Genomic DNA, 15,146 nt, shown 5'->3' on the forward strand with positions numbered 1-15,146 from the left:
ATAGTATCAAAATTTTGTATTCAATATTGGTTTTTGTTAGAGATTATAATAAAAACTACTTTTGGGTCTTATTTATCAGTTTAACATTTTACATATGGTATCTTGTTATGGTATAATCAGAGCTTCTTAGATAAGTGATTGAGAGTTCAAATTTAGACATTGAATTTTATGTTATATACGCTTTTGGGTAGTCACATGTGGGAGTGTTTCAGATATTATAATAAAAATTGTTATTAGAGTGCATTTACCAGTTTAAATTTTTAGGTTAATTTGTTCTCCGGCATGTCTCTTATGGATATTTACTTCATGTTCCAAATGGTTCCGAGCATATATGTGTTAGATACTTCAAATTGCTTAATTAGAAAGATATATGACTCATATATGTGAAGCAATCATCCTTTTTTATGTTATCTCTAAAGTGAGTTAAATCTTTATTTACGAATTTTCATTAAAACTCAAATTACCGATATGGTAAATATTTAGAACAAAACTTCAATGATTTTACCATCCCATTTGTACCATTTCTAACCTATAGAAACATATTAAAAAGAAAAAATATTATATAATAACTAAATTTCTCTTTATTTACATATGAATTTCATAAAAAAAGAAGTGTATTTTAAATATAGAAAATCCCATTTCACTATTACAAACTTTTAATTTATAGTAATAACAATACACAAAATCACAATTTATTTTTATATTTTTTCCTTAATAATTTCATTTTTCTTTTTATTATTTACACTATTGTGATCATCAATATTAATCAGTAATTATTCCCTAGACACTAATTAGATTTCTCAACTTTAATTTTGTATCCACTCAATTTTTTTTATTTTTTTTTCAAAATAGCTAGATCATTTGTAAGAGGAAAAAACACTATCAGTTCATATGTTTATTCAACTTAAGAAAAAGAACAAAAATTATTATATATTTTTTCTTTTAATATATATTCAAATTATGAAACTTTTTCAGAATCTTCAACTATTTACTTGTATTTTAGCTTGTGTAATGTTTGTGCTATTGATATTATTTTATCCCACAAATTTAACATTCAAAAACTTAATATTAAATTATTTTTTGACAGTTCACTGGATATTTATTTTTAATTTAACTAGTGGAAAATGAAAACTACCTTTCATATTTTAAATTCCTAAGAAAATCATGTGGAAATTATTCCCTAAAAGCTATTCTTCGAAAGGGTTCTATCAAAAAGAATTTGATTTGATTTCCAAATTTTATAGATTATTTACACAAAAATTGAAAAGGACCAATATATATTATAAATATAATAAATTAATTTATTTAGCATATTTATTAATTAATGAAAAATAAAGTGATAGAGACTTAGTGTTGAAATACAATTCATTTACTTTTTAACCTATAAAATAAACAAAAATACAAAAAAATGATGATCCAGCTAGGGTTTTTTGTTGTGTGTAGATTGGGCAATATTTGGAAAATGTCTTCTCATATTATGACCTTAGAAAATACCTCTGCCTAATATTTTTTCCTTTGGAATATTATTATTTTATTTATTTTTTAAGCTGTCATCCGTTACACAATAGAGAAAAAAAAAATTAAATTTTTTGCCAATAAATTATTATAGTAGATATTAGAGATAATATAAATATTATTCATGAATTTTACATATTTAGTTGAATAGTTTTATATTATAATAAAATATCCGCACTTCAAACCCGAAGGATATTTTCATGTTGAAATGTTATAGAGATAATATAAATACTATTATTCGATCTAATCTTTTAGTTTAAGTTTTTTGATCAATATTTGATCCGTTAAAATATCTCAAGTTCGAGCCTTCTATATTAAAAATTAATAATACGTATTATTTTTATTTTGATATGGTATTGGATCCTCTTAAATTAAATTTTGAAAATTTTATTAAACCAACATGTGATTTTCACATTTTAACTTATAAAGCATTTACATGCATGAGTATGTCAGAACAAATAGTCAATTTAAAAGCTATTTTTAATCTTTCTTATTAGTTTTTCTTTTTTTTTCAGATTAATTGATTTTTTAACCGTGTGAATGACAAAAGTAGTTATTGAGAGATATTTATCTTGCTTTTGAGTAATTCTCAACTTTTTTGATAATAGAGTAATTCTCAACTTGAATCCAAAGTTTGTTTGACTTAGTTATTGTTGTTTAGTGTAAGATAAGTTATAATCATGCCCTCTTAGATGTTTCAATTATTTTCATTATGGTCCCTAAATCTTAAAGCTGAATATTACGGTTTCTAAACTTTATAATTTACTAATGTATGTCTCTGCTCCGATAGCGTTCACCTAGACCCTCAATGATCAAATAAATTTGGTCATTCACTGTTGATTTGTACTCATTATAATCTTACGGTAGATATCCAAAGCATTCTAAGTTGTAGAATTGATGAGTATATATCTAAAGGTTAATAACCAATTGGTCATTCAGGATCTAGATGAACACTACTGGTATCTGTTAATTGATCACGTCAAAATTACCAAAGATAATCTCAAAATTAAAAAATCCAAAAATTAAATTTGTTAGTTTTTGATTTTCCAAATCACAGTTTTGGGTATTTCTCCCTCTAAAAATCATTTTCTCTGTCATAACCCAATAACACCTAAAAAACATCAAAAACCAAAGAATTCAAGAATTAAAGTTGCTCAGAATATAATGTATGTCAGTCTTATAGTAGAGGGTTACCTATTATTAGAGTAATCATATATTGATTAACGATTAAAATGAGTCATTATGTTAGTAAAGTGTAAGGTTTCAGATGTCATAATGTTCAATTTTGATAAGTTCAAGCGTCAAAATGAAAGTAAGTGCAAAGTTCAGAGGCTATTCATGTAATTTACTCATTTATTTACCTAAAAAAAATTATTTTGGGTCATATTTTGCTATATTTACACACCAAAAATTAGAAGAAAAAAATAGTTTAAAGTAAAAAGAAAATGACAAATAAATATATCTAATATCTATCACCAAAAAATATTATTTTAATTTCTCCCAAAAATAAATAAATAATTTTTTTTTGAAGGGCATAGATGTAAGTCTAGGAAGAATCTATATTATAATTTGGTGTGAAGAAACTGATGCAGTCATGTGAGGGAAGAAAACAGAAGAATCATATAGATTTTGAGAGCTCATTTCCTCTCATTATATCATCACTTTCCTCTCATTAATTCTATCACTCTCATCAACAAAAGAAAAGAAGATGGTTTCTAGGGAGAACAACAGAACTGTACTGCATGAGAAGCTTCAACTTCTTCGTTCCATTACTCACTCTCGTGCTGTAATTATCCCCTTCTCTTCTCTTTCTCAACGTTTCGTGTCCGTTTCCGTTTCAATTTCCCTTTCCTAACCATGTTTTGAAAGCTATGTTTTAGAAATAACGTTTTCGATTTTTCCCTAAATTCAGTTCATCAACTTGTTTATGAAATTATTTACCAATCAATGAGATTGATCCTTGATTTTCTCTGGTTTATTCAATTTGCTGCAGAAATATATATAGAATCAATAACGGTATTGATGATTTAATTCCCAATTTGATTGAACAGATGAATAAGACTTCAATCATAGTAGATGCAACCAAATACATTGAAGACCTAAAACACAAGGTAGACAGACTCAATCAAGATATGGCTTCTGCACAATCTTCAACTCATCAAAATCCATTACCTCTGGTAATTACTTTTCTTTCTTCTCCTTCTTCTTCTTCCTCATAATTCATCAGGTGTAACAATAATCACGATTATCGGACTTTATCTATCAGCTTAATCTTTCAGTAAAACAATAACGAAAAGAAGACCCTTATTAATTTCGTGATTGTTACTGATTTTTCTTTCAAAATAGCTCTAATCAGCCACTTTTTATCGACTGTTTAGAGTGAAATTGAGAACCAAACCGACAGTTATTAATCCGGTGATGGGTTTCGCAGGTTACGGTAGAAACCCTAGAAAAGGGATTTCTAATAAATGTGTTGTTAGAAAGAAGTTGCCCAGGATTGCTTGTTTCAATATTGGAAGCTTTTGAAGAACTCAATCTTAATGTTCAAGAAGCTAGGGTTTCTTGTACTGATACTTTCAGATTACAAGCAGTTGGAGGAGAGGTATGTATATATATGTATATATATATATATATATATATATATATATATATATTTATTTATTTTTAGGGTAAGTTCTCAAAATAGGCCTATGGTTTTTGGGAAAGTATCAATTAGGCTCCACGTATCAAACAGCACCAATGTAAGCTTAACGTTTACAAAAGTGTACCCTATTTGGGCCTCGATAACAAAATGTGACACGTCATTCATATTACTCCGTTAAGTTCTGAGAGAACTTAATGAAGTTTCGTTATCAAGGCCTAAATTTGCATTTTTTTTGTAAACGTTAAGCCTGCATTGGTACTATTTTATACGTGGAGCTCAAATTGATACTTTCCCGAAAACTTTAGGCCTATTTTGATAATTTCTCCCTTTGTTCTTTTTAATATATGTAGAAGTAGATATCACATGTGAGAAATTAGGGATTTGTTTGATTACAAAAATAATCTAAAATTACTGAGGAAGTTAAAAATGAAAATGAGATTGGTATACTCTATTATTGGTAATGTAGGAATGATTATTTTCTTGTTAGTGTGAGGTTGAGTCTTGACTCTAGTCACTGATTTATGTCTTCTTGCTATTTATATATATAGGTTTTTGCTTGCTTCTGTATAATTTCATCAATGAAGTGGCTTTGTACTTGCCTTCTACTATACCATGTTTAGCCACATGCTCATGTGGGCTCTCTTTTTGTCTACTTTATATATATATATATATATAGGTAGAGTAAATTATATAGAATTCTGTGGAAATTCGTATTCGATGTAAGTCGTATGTACGTTTTGGAGAGATGTCTTTCGTATCTTTCGAGATCCATCCAATAAGGTGGGGTCAAAAAGGAAAAATAAATGATTTAATTAGTTCGGAGTCTCTTAATTTCAGGCTTACTTTCTTTATGGTTCTTAAATTTTAAAACCGGATATGAAATTCTCCTAAATTTTGTTGTTTACTAATATAGAAGTTTGGACCACTTCAATAGCAGGTAAACCTTCATTGCAGATCTGATGGAAAATGATATTTTAAGTAACTTTAATTCTTAAACTTTTTGGTTTGGATGTTGTTTAAGCGTCGTTTGTTTAGGAGAAAAAAATTGTTGTTTAGAGAGAGAAAATGCAAAAATGGTGATTTGGAAAATAAAAAACGATAGTTCCACAGTAAATGTAGTTTTAAGAAATTTTAATTCTTTGAATTTTCTATTTTGAGATTGTTATCTGTCATTTTGTGGTTGTTTATTTTCATAATAGAGTTTATGTTAGTAAATTACAAAATTCAGGGAGTATGCTATGTTTTTAAATTTAGGGGTCATAAGAAAATAAGTCCAAAGTTGATAGGCCTATATTAATATGTTGAATTTGTTATAGAAAATAAAAATATTACTTGAATCTATGCTTAGTGTCTGTGTGATTTAGCTGTTACTTCTCGTTGTTGTTAACTGTTTATTATTTCTGATAGCCGGTAGATGTTAGTCGATTTTCTTTCTAAAATAGCTACCAATAATTGTTTTTCATCCTAACAAAACTAGTTGGTAGATTTTAGCTGATTTTTCTTCTAAAATCGCTACTAGCATTTGTTTTTCATTCTAACAAAACGCTTATATATTTAATGTTTAGATTAAAAAATCAAAAAATGAGCTCGAAAAAGAAAACCCCAACCAGCATTTAGTATTTGTAACGGTTTTTGGTCAATGGATCGAATCGATAAAATATTGTTACGTGTTATTATAAAGTCGACGTACATTAAGAAACATATTGCCTTTTTACGTGATTGAAGTATTATAGAATTTCTCGTTAAAGTAGATCCTTTAATCTAGGAGATACGAATTATTTCATTTAAAACATTATATAAAATTGATAATAAAATCTATTCTTAAATCTTCGCGGTTTAGTTGAATAATTGTTTGAAATGGTGTCAAAAATTTCTAAAAATAAAATGACAAGAGTTTGAATCTTAATAATATCCATAATTATAAACTAAATTTTCAATATCTTATTTTTTATTTAATTATTGAAAAAATTTCAATATCTTATTTGTGTATGAATTTTGATTTTGCAGAATGAAAGCATTGATGGTGAGGTAGTGAAACAATCAGTCTTGCAAGCTATCAAGAACTGGAGTGAGATTAATGCTGCTGAGGACTAATTAATCAATCAATTAATTAATTAATCAATTAATCAAATTAATTTTCAGTTCTTATTATTATAAATATATCCTATTTTGTAATTTTAGTTTCAGTTTTTCTTAATTTCTTAGTTTCATCTATCTAGGTTGGTTGTTGTTCAAGTAATGAAAAATTAGGGATGCAAATTCAAAAAGGGAATTGCAATGCATTAATAAAATCAAATGGTTTTTCAATTAGAATATATGAATTAATTAAAAGCATTATGAATAAGTGGTAAAGATATCAAGTCGCTTAAATTAGATATCGAGTTTGAGTTCTAATTTAAACATTAAACTTTAATTCAGAGAAACAGTATAGTCAAATATCTTATAGATGTTATGTGATTCAACTTACATTTGTTATAAGGTTGACACATATGTTTATATATATTTAAAATACATCTTACTAATATAGTTGAGTTTTTTTTCTCCATCTATAGTGTGAGATTCAAGCCCATCGACATCTTTTAAGACCACTCCTTGCTCGGATCTTCCAATCCGACATTAAGGATTAGGTCATATAAAGAGTAAATAAACAACTTCAAACCGATTAATCAGATGTAATTACAAAAAAAAAAAAAACTAAAATGATATTTATTTATTTTTGTTTAATTTATTTAGGGTAAACAATTAATTAAACCTTATATTTTTACTAGATACATAGTTCATACATATATTATAAGGTACTTAAGTTTTGCCTTAATCAACCATTTAGTCACTCCTTTTATTTTTGTATATCAAAGTACAAAACTATAAATAAGTAAAAAACTTATTTTTTATTTATTTTTTCAAATTTCATCAACGTATTTATAATAAAATTTCTATAGTATATATACACTAAAATTTCATTAATTGTACATATTAGTATATAAAAAAAGTATATTATTCATTCTATTAAATTTTGATACTATTAAATATTATTATTATAAACCTAGATAAAAAAAATTAAAATCATATTCTTATTTTATTTTAGATGAATTTTATAAGAGATAAAAAATTTACATTTACAATTACAATTTTATATAGCTCTATTTCCTAATTTAATAAATTTTAGATATTTTCATTCATTTTTAATAAAAAAAAATGTACATTAATAAATTAAAGTTCTATCATTACATAAAAAAATACGATTCAAATACTATACATTATAGATATTAATATTACGTCATAAAGAAAAGAAAAAAAATATATATATTTTAGCATTATAAAACAGGATAGAAGATAATTTTTTCATTATTTAGTTTAATTTAATCATCGACTCTAAAAAATGATTAAAGAGTTATCGAAAAAAACTAATAAGAAACTATATAATTATTTTTAAAAATACAAAAAATTATAGTATAATATGTAAAAATATAAAAATTAATAAATGGTTTATCCATATATTTATTGCAATGAAAATGCATATAAAGAATGAGAAGTTAGTGAAGATAGAATGATTCCAAATGTGTGAAAAGCAAATAGCAAATAGCAGACACTAGGTTTTAATTTAACACCGTGAACATTGGCAAATCGTGCAGAGATATGGGTTTTTGTTTTCATCTGAACTTCACAAGAATTCAAGAAAATTAAAAAGATTCCATATTTAAATAATTATCATTTCTTTTATACAATAAAGTTTTTACCTATTTTTAGTTTGTTTCTCTTCATTCTTTTCTGTCACATATAATTATAAATAAATGCTATTATATCAAATTTACCCATTAGTTTAAGTTTTTGGGTTAAATAAAATTTTGATATGGCCCTATTTAATTATGTTTCAAGGCTTATTTCATTTTGAAAGGCCCACTAACAAAAGAGAGCCCATAATAGAAGCTATCTGATCGCTTAAGTCAGAGGTAAGATGATATTTTTACACTATAAAGAACTGATGAAAAATGTAATCTTTACTTTCTCTCTCTTTATGATATATGATATTTTCTTTATTGGGATTGATCATTAACTTTAGCATCGGAGTGTATCCATGACCTCATCCAAGTGTAGGATAAGTCAATTCTTAACTTGGACCAGATTCAATATTTGATGTAGTAAGCATGAAACCTGGATCCCCAACCTTTGGATCTTCATCTTTTCTAGCTTGAAACACTTCTCCACAACATGGAAGGAAAGTTGCCTGAAGACACTGGTCGAAAACGACTTATCTCTCGACTAGAAGGGTGGAAAGATGCCTCTAATTCTACGTTGGGAGGGAAAGAAATAATCTCAATCAGTGACAACCAAGACCTCAAAATTGATAATTCGAGGATAACACAACAGATAAGCTTGATGCAACTTGGAACTCTACAGATGCTAGTATAATATTATGATGACTTGCCACATTATGAAATGCAAGAAACTCAAGCCCAAATAATTGAAACCCAGCTATAATTGCAATAGGAGAACTAACAATTGTGGGCTTATTTAACTAAAGACATAACTTCTTCCCCCGAGCACATAAAAAGACAAAAAATACAAGACTAAAAGCCATTCTCAAAGCATAAGTAGTGATCAACACGATAGACAAGGTGATCATCAAAGAAAAAGACAAAGAAATCTCAAATACTACTAGTCCTTACGATAGTGCTGAGAAACCTTCGATTGGAGAATCTTAGAAAGTATTTTTCCAACATTTTCCAGATAAAGGAATGCTCAAGAAAATGGTAGGAGATCAAATATCACTCCCCCCCCCCCCCCCCCCACCCTTTTTTGCAATGCATTATTGACACTTCTTTTCCACCATGCTGGAAAACCCTTATTTACCTCAATATTCAGATGTGGAAGATCCAAATGAGCATTGTGCTACATTCATAAGCATGATGAATATGTACACTCAGGACATTGCCATGATATGAACACTTTTTCCTACCACTCTATTAGGGGTGGCACATAAGTGGAATAGAGAATGGGCAGCTGGATCTATAAATTCATTTCAAAATTTATAGCTCAATGTGTGGAAGTAATTTAAGTTCGAAGAATAAGCATTGATCTTCATGATGTCTAGCAGTGGAGCATGAAACCTCTTCGTGATTACCTCACAAGGTTTCACCAAATGGCTTCTTTTGTTAAATCTTTAAATCAATAAGTTGCCACTACTCTAACAAAAGGAACCACTTATGAAGCTTTAAGGCATAAATGATAAACGGGCCCACCCAAACCTTCGAGTAGCTAATAGCTTAGGGACAAAGCTTCGTGCAGTATGATGATAGTAAAAACTTGTTGATTATGTTGAGGAAGAAAAGGACAAAGATCGTAAAGATCATGCTCAAGATGATAAAGGTAAGCAAATTGATAATAAAGGGGAATTACACGGACTGAGATAAACAACCAGTTTGAAAGAAAATTATGTTTTTAATATACAATTCGGTTTATGGGGCTTCTAATAAAATATGCGTATTTGAGTTTCGTTCTTGAGCAGATCTGAATCATCTCGCCCACTCTTCCAAAATATTTTACTTTTATAATGTGGATTTAATGAGTCATCCTCTAATTAGGAATTCGTATAGCATGTAGATAGTGCCACTTGATAAAGAAGATCGAATTTCTCGGTTCCCTTTTCTTATTAAACATAGAGTGAATTTTACTAATATTTAGTCTTCACTCTTATATAAAGGGGTCTAACTCCCTTGCGTAAAGGTAACATTCAATCTTTGATTATAGCTCTCGTGACCCCTCTCTCTCTCTCCCTCTCTAAGCTTTCTTGCTTTCTATCTCTAGAAAAAAAAAACTAACTTGCGCATTGGAGTGTCCTTCGTTAAGGATCTAATAGCCAAGTGTTTCTTTGCTTTGCAGGAATATTCGCCGTACATACAAGTCTCGTCAATCACTTTGTTACCTCCATCCAAAACACAACGACTGGATCTTCTTTGACTAGAGTGTCAAGATCCTTACACAGACAGAATTTCCTACCAAGTTATCATATAGCATTTTGTATTTTAAGAAGGTTTGAAAACAATATATATTTCGGGAATTTTAATTTATGATGTTTAGAATATAATCGGCGTGTTTGGGATGTTCCGAATAGAATAATATGATGTAGTTATATTATACAAAATTGATTTATAACGTATGGATCAAATCTAATAAAAATATTCTTATGAGACCTTTTTTAATTAAATATCTTTTTTTATTTTAACTTATATATTAAACGAACATTTAATTATAATTACACATTAAATTCCTAATTTCACGAGGCAAACTTCAAACTCGGTTAAAAATGCACGATACATATCTCAAACAATATAATTCTCATTCCTTCTTCTACTTTTAACATCCATTAAAAAAGCCCTTGTAACATGAACGGCAAGGTGCGGATTTTTAGTGACAAATGTTTCATACTTAGTTGAAAAAACTATGTCTTCCAAATTCTTAACAATGAAATTCAAAGCATTCTCCTTTAATACTTTGTTAGAACAAACATCGGAGATTTCAAGAACATCGAGAGCATTCGACGAATTTAGCGACCGATTCAAATGTCTGTCGCAAAATTTGAGCAAGAATGGGATTTCATATTTATCTGCTGCAATGGTTAAGGAATAGACATGTTTTTCCAACTTCTCCAGAGGTAAGATTCCTGTGTAGAGAAATTCCAGTAGAGATTCCAATTCTTCGTTGTTTAGTTCCGGTATTGTTATTGTGTCGTTTGCAGGTGCTTTGCACGAGTCTGAATCTAACATGGTCTTGAATATTTCTGATCTTGCTGCCTATCATATAAATTAAAAAAAAAAAAAGTTCCGTTAATTAATTTTAAATGAATTCGGTCAATTCGTTTAAGATTAGTCCTACGATCTTTAAATTACTACGGAGTTAAGGAAGGAAGAGGGACTAAGGATGCAATTACAACACCGTAGACACACTTCTTAGACAAATGAAGAAAGAAACTTTACCGTACTTCATGAGTAGTACATCCAACCAATGAAAATTATTTTAATACCACTTCATGGGATATGATTGGTGTAAAGAAATATATATATATATATATATCATTAATTCATTAGTTGGATGTATTACTGCCGAAATACTCTAAAAATTTACGACGGTAATGAAGACCAAGGCGAATTTTGGTGACCAGGGTGGAGTGATCCCTTGTGCACCCCTTTCTCCGTCACTGCCCATAAGTTGTTATTCTTCCCGTTAAAGTATATTGCGTATTTTAGGATGTACATTCAAGATATGAAACCACTTAACGGAATGGTTTTATATGTATCGTGTATTTGAAATAATTATCTATGAGGTGGAGATGGAGAAAATTTTATTTTCGATTCGAGTAGATACGTGGATCAGAAATGTCCTTCTCACTCCGCGAGTTCTCCATCCTTATTTCCTTAGAATCCCTAAAATTATTATTGTTATTATTATTATATATAATAAAACATGAATTAAAAAAATACATATCATTTATATTTAATTAAAGTATCAAATTATTATAAGTATCTTTTATTAGTTTATAGTTAATTTTATATCATTTTAAGAAAAAAATAAAAAAAATAAACTTTGTGCTTTGACGGGTTTATAAAGACAATTCTCACGATTTAAAAGTTTGCAAATAGGGTATATACTCTATGCAGTCTACAAAAATAGGCATTCAATAAACAAATCATTGTTGTGACTATTTATTCTAAAATAAGACCATTTCAAGCAATTAAAAAAAACTGATTTTGTAAATTACTCAAAATACAATGTCTAATCTTACAAGCAAATCAACTAAACTATAAATATTGTTTGATAAAAAAATTTACTCACAAATCCTTTAACGCAAATTTCACAATACATACCTCTATTTGTAAACTTTTAAACCATAATAACTGTCTTTACAAATTGGTCAAACCATATTATTTATTTTTATACTTTTCTCTAATTAATTTTTAATTAATATTTTAAAAAATAAAATAGCATTCCCATAGGGATTCCCAAGAGGAAGGAAATGGGATTTATATATAAATAGAAGGAGACTCGTGAAATATTTAGGGGTATGAACCATATTCATCTCGTTTACAATCCTAATCAAAGATATGATATAATTTCAACTGTAAGAACAGTTGAAAATTAGTTTTAAAAATATACTCTCTTTTAAAAAGCCTAATGCTCCTTCAGCCCCCTTAACTTGTTCAAATTGGTCATTTTACCCCATCAACTCATCGAATGTCCTATTTACCCTATTAACTCCATAAAAGTATTTCCCACCCCCTTAACTTGTCCAAATTAGTCATTTTACCCCTCCTCAACTCATCGAATGTCCTATTTACCACCTTAACTCTATAAAAGTGGTATTTCTCACCCCTTATGATAATATTTACCCGCATTAACTCCATAAAAGTGGTATTTCTTACCCCTTTATAGTGCATTAATAGCACTTATTCAAATGAGTTTGAAAATATATATTTCTAATATCAACTTTTTATTTTATTTTAATTTGATAATTATATCGATCCTTCATGTGTTTATTATAATAATATTATATTACAATAATTAGATAATCAAAATTTAACAAACAAAAAAAGTTGAAAAGAGAAAGAATGAATAAAAGATACAAATAACAATAACATTTTTTTTTTGGACAAGTTGAGGGGGTGAGAAATACCACTTTTATGGAGTTAAGATGGTAAATAGGACATTCGATAAGTTGAGGGGGTAAAATGATTAATTTGGATAATTTAAGGGGGCTGAAGGAGTATTAGGCCTTCTTAAAATATAAAAGATAAATTTGAATTACTTGTTAGAAATTAAAAATATTATATAAAATTTATCATGTTGAATGGTTGTAATAAATAAATAATATGAGAGGATGTAATTGAATCCTTATATAATAGGAGGAGTAGAAAGGAGAATTACTAATATGGCTTTGTGTGTAGAAATGGAAGGCCCGCCGTTGCCGGGCTTGAGTTGAATATCAGTGAGAATTTGTTCTCTAAATAAAGAAATAAATCCACTTAGGAATTTTATTTTCTCATTCAATTCTTCTTCTGTTTCCTTCATATTGTTTATCCATTTTGGAACATTTTCCAGTGGCTGACCCTGAAAAATTAAAAATAACAAATTCTATAATTTTCAAAATATAAAATTAAATTTCTAACTATTCATTTTGAAATAAAGGGTGGTTTATTCAACATCAACTATCATGTTCAAAACAACTTAAAAAGTTTGATATATATGAATTGGGTCGGGCCAGACTCGGGCAGGACCGGCAGTAGGGAATGACGGTGCATGAAGGCCGGTTATTGGAATCCATCCTGAGAAGGGAGGTTCGGTGGAGACTTGTTCAAGGATTGAATCGGACAGGATCTAACCGGGCTTAACACATAAATACTTTGTTCAAGCCCAAAAGCCCATACTATTTTTCCACATCAAGTTCGGGCTAGGCTGGCCAAACTAAAAGAACTATTGGAAAAACACAGCCTAATCCGCTCAATTAATATATCTACATTAAAAAATTTAATTTATATTTAAACTTAAACTATGATTATTAACGACAAAAAATACATCAAACTAAAATTTAATTAATTCAACAAACATATAAATAAAACAAAAAAAAAATATTTAAAAAATTTAATATATGGTAACAAAATATAAATAACTAATATAAAAGCATGTGAATTTGGAATTTTGAGATAAATCTTAAGCCTAACTCATTTTATGTGCGGATTTGAACGAATTTGGATAGGTTGAACCAAACATCAAATATGCATATCCAAGTTTAAGGGCTAGTTTGACATTATTTTTCAGCAGAACTTAAAAGAGTTTTTCGAGCTTCCCAGCAAAAAGCATTGCTTTATAAATGTAAAACTGATTTCCTTAAAAGTTGGAAAATTAGCTTTTAAGAAAAGCTATAATTTGTAGTTTTTTTGAAAAAGTAGCTTTCCCAATTTATGAGAAAAGCTAATATTGAATTTTTTTTGGATAAAAATACCCTAACTTTTAATATAACATAATATATATTTTTATATTTTTTCTTGATTTTTAGAACTTTTATTATATATTTTAACAAATATCTATCAACACTTTTCCCCACAGCATGTTCTGTTGGCCACAACAATGTCAAACTAATCATAACCCATAAAAGATGAACTTGTATAGGCTGGACAAGCCAACTGGTATATGACAAGTCTAATTTCAGGTGACCCTCCACGTACTAGAAGAGATTGCATCCCAAGACTTTCTTCCCCAGTTCTCCCTCAATTTAACAAAAAAAAATAAAAATCAATTTATTTTCTCAATCTCATGCTATAATAAAAAAAAAAGTGCTAAGAAAAGAGAATCATGAAAATCTCAAAGTTTCTTATTATAAGAAAAAGGCTTAATATCTTCTCAGCCTCCTCAAGTTGTTCCAAATAAACAAGTTGAGGGGGTTAGTTGTCACAAGTTTAAGTTCGGGGGGTCAGTTGCAGTATTGGGACAACTTAGGAGGCTTGGAAGGTATTAAGCCTAAGAAAAAACAAGAAACTAAGTGAAAGTGTAAGAAAAAACAAGAAATTAAGTGAAAGTGTAAGAAAAAACAAGAAAGTAAGTGAAATTGTAAGAAAAAACAAGAAAGTAAGTGAAAGTGTGAGAAAACTTGCCTTATTAGAGGAATTAGGCAAAGAAACAAGATTAATAACTTCATTTCCTCTATCAGTTTCAAGCTCTTTCACCAATGAAATAACAGTTTTAGCTCCTTCAAAACAAGAACCACAAATGGTATTTCTTGGAGGTCTAAGAATGGTTGGCATTGAGCTACAAATTGAGCAATCCATGTTTAAAGAAGAAGAAATAAAAATGTATATGGTGGTTTCTTTTTGTGACTTGAATTTAAACTATGGTTTTAATTAAGATTAGTTAGACCATAATCATGCTGGCTTTTTCTTAATTAATTTTATGATGGGGACAGACAACTATTAGCTATAAGCTAAATGATTGGTTGGTA

General features: G+C 28.5%; 2 protein-coding genes across 2 annotated transcripts; one reads left to right on the forward strand and one right to left on the reverse strand.

Annotated features, from left to right (window-relative positions):
* The first annotated feature begins 3,088 nt into the window (after nucleotides 1-3,088).
* On the forward strand, nucleotides 3,089-6,466 carry LOC136226777 (uncharacterized). The gene is made up of 4 exons (XM_066015429.1): nucleotides 3,089-3,301; nucleotides 3,567-3,692; nucleotides 3,947-4,117; nucleotides 6,167-6,466. The coding sequence occupies exons 1-4, from the start codon at nucleotides 3,224-3,226 to the stop codon at nucleotides 6,251-6,253; spliced, it is 462 nt and encodes a 153-aa protein (XP_065871501.1). The 5' UTR covers nucleotides 3,089-3,223; the 3' UTR covers nucleotides 6,254-6,466.
* A 3,966-nt stretch (nucleotides 6,467-10,432) lies between these two features.
* LOC136226900 (BTB/POZ domain-containing protein At3g56230) lies at nucleotides 10,433-15,146 on the reverse strand. The gene is made up of 3 exons (XM_066015579.1): nucleotides 14,803-15,146; nucleotides 13,079-13,261; nucleotides 10,433-10,950 (listed from the first exon to the last, which is right to left on the reverse strand). The coding sequence occupies exons 1-3, from the start codon at nucleotides 14,974-14,976 to the stop codon at nucleotides 10,480-10,482; spliced, it is 828 nt and encodes a 275-aa protein (XP_065871651.1). The 5' UTR covers nucleotides 14,977-15,146; the 3' UTR covers nucleotides 10,433-10,479.

Source organism: Euphorbia lathyris, chromosome 4, assembly GCF_963576675.1.
Source record: "Euphorbia lathyris chromosome 4, ddEupLath1.1, whole genome shotgun sequence".
Classification (NCBI taxonomy): Eukaryota; Viridiplantae; Streptophyta; class Magnoliopsida; order Malpighiales; family Euphorbiaceae; genus Euphorbia; species Euphorbia lathyris.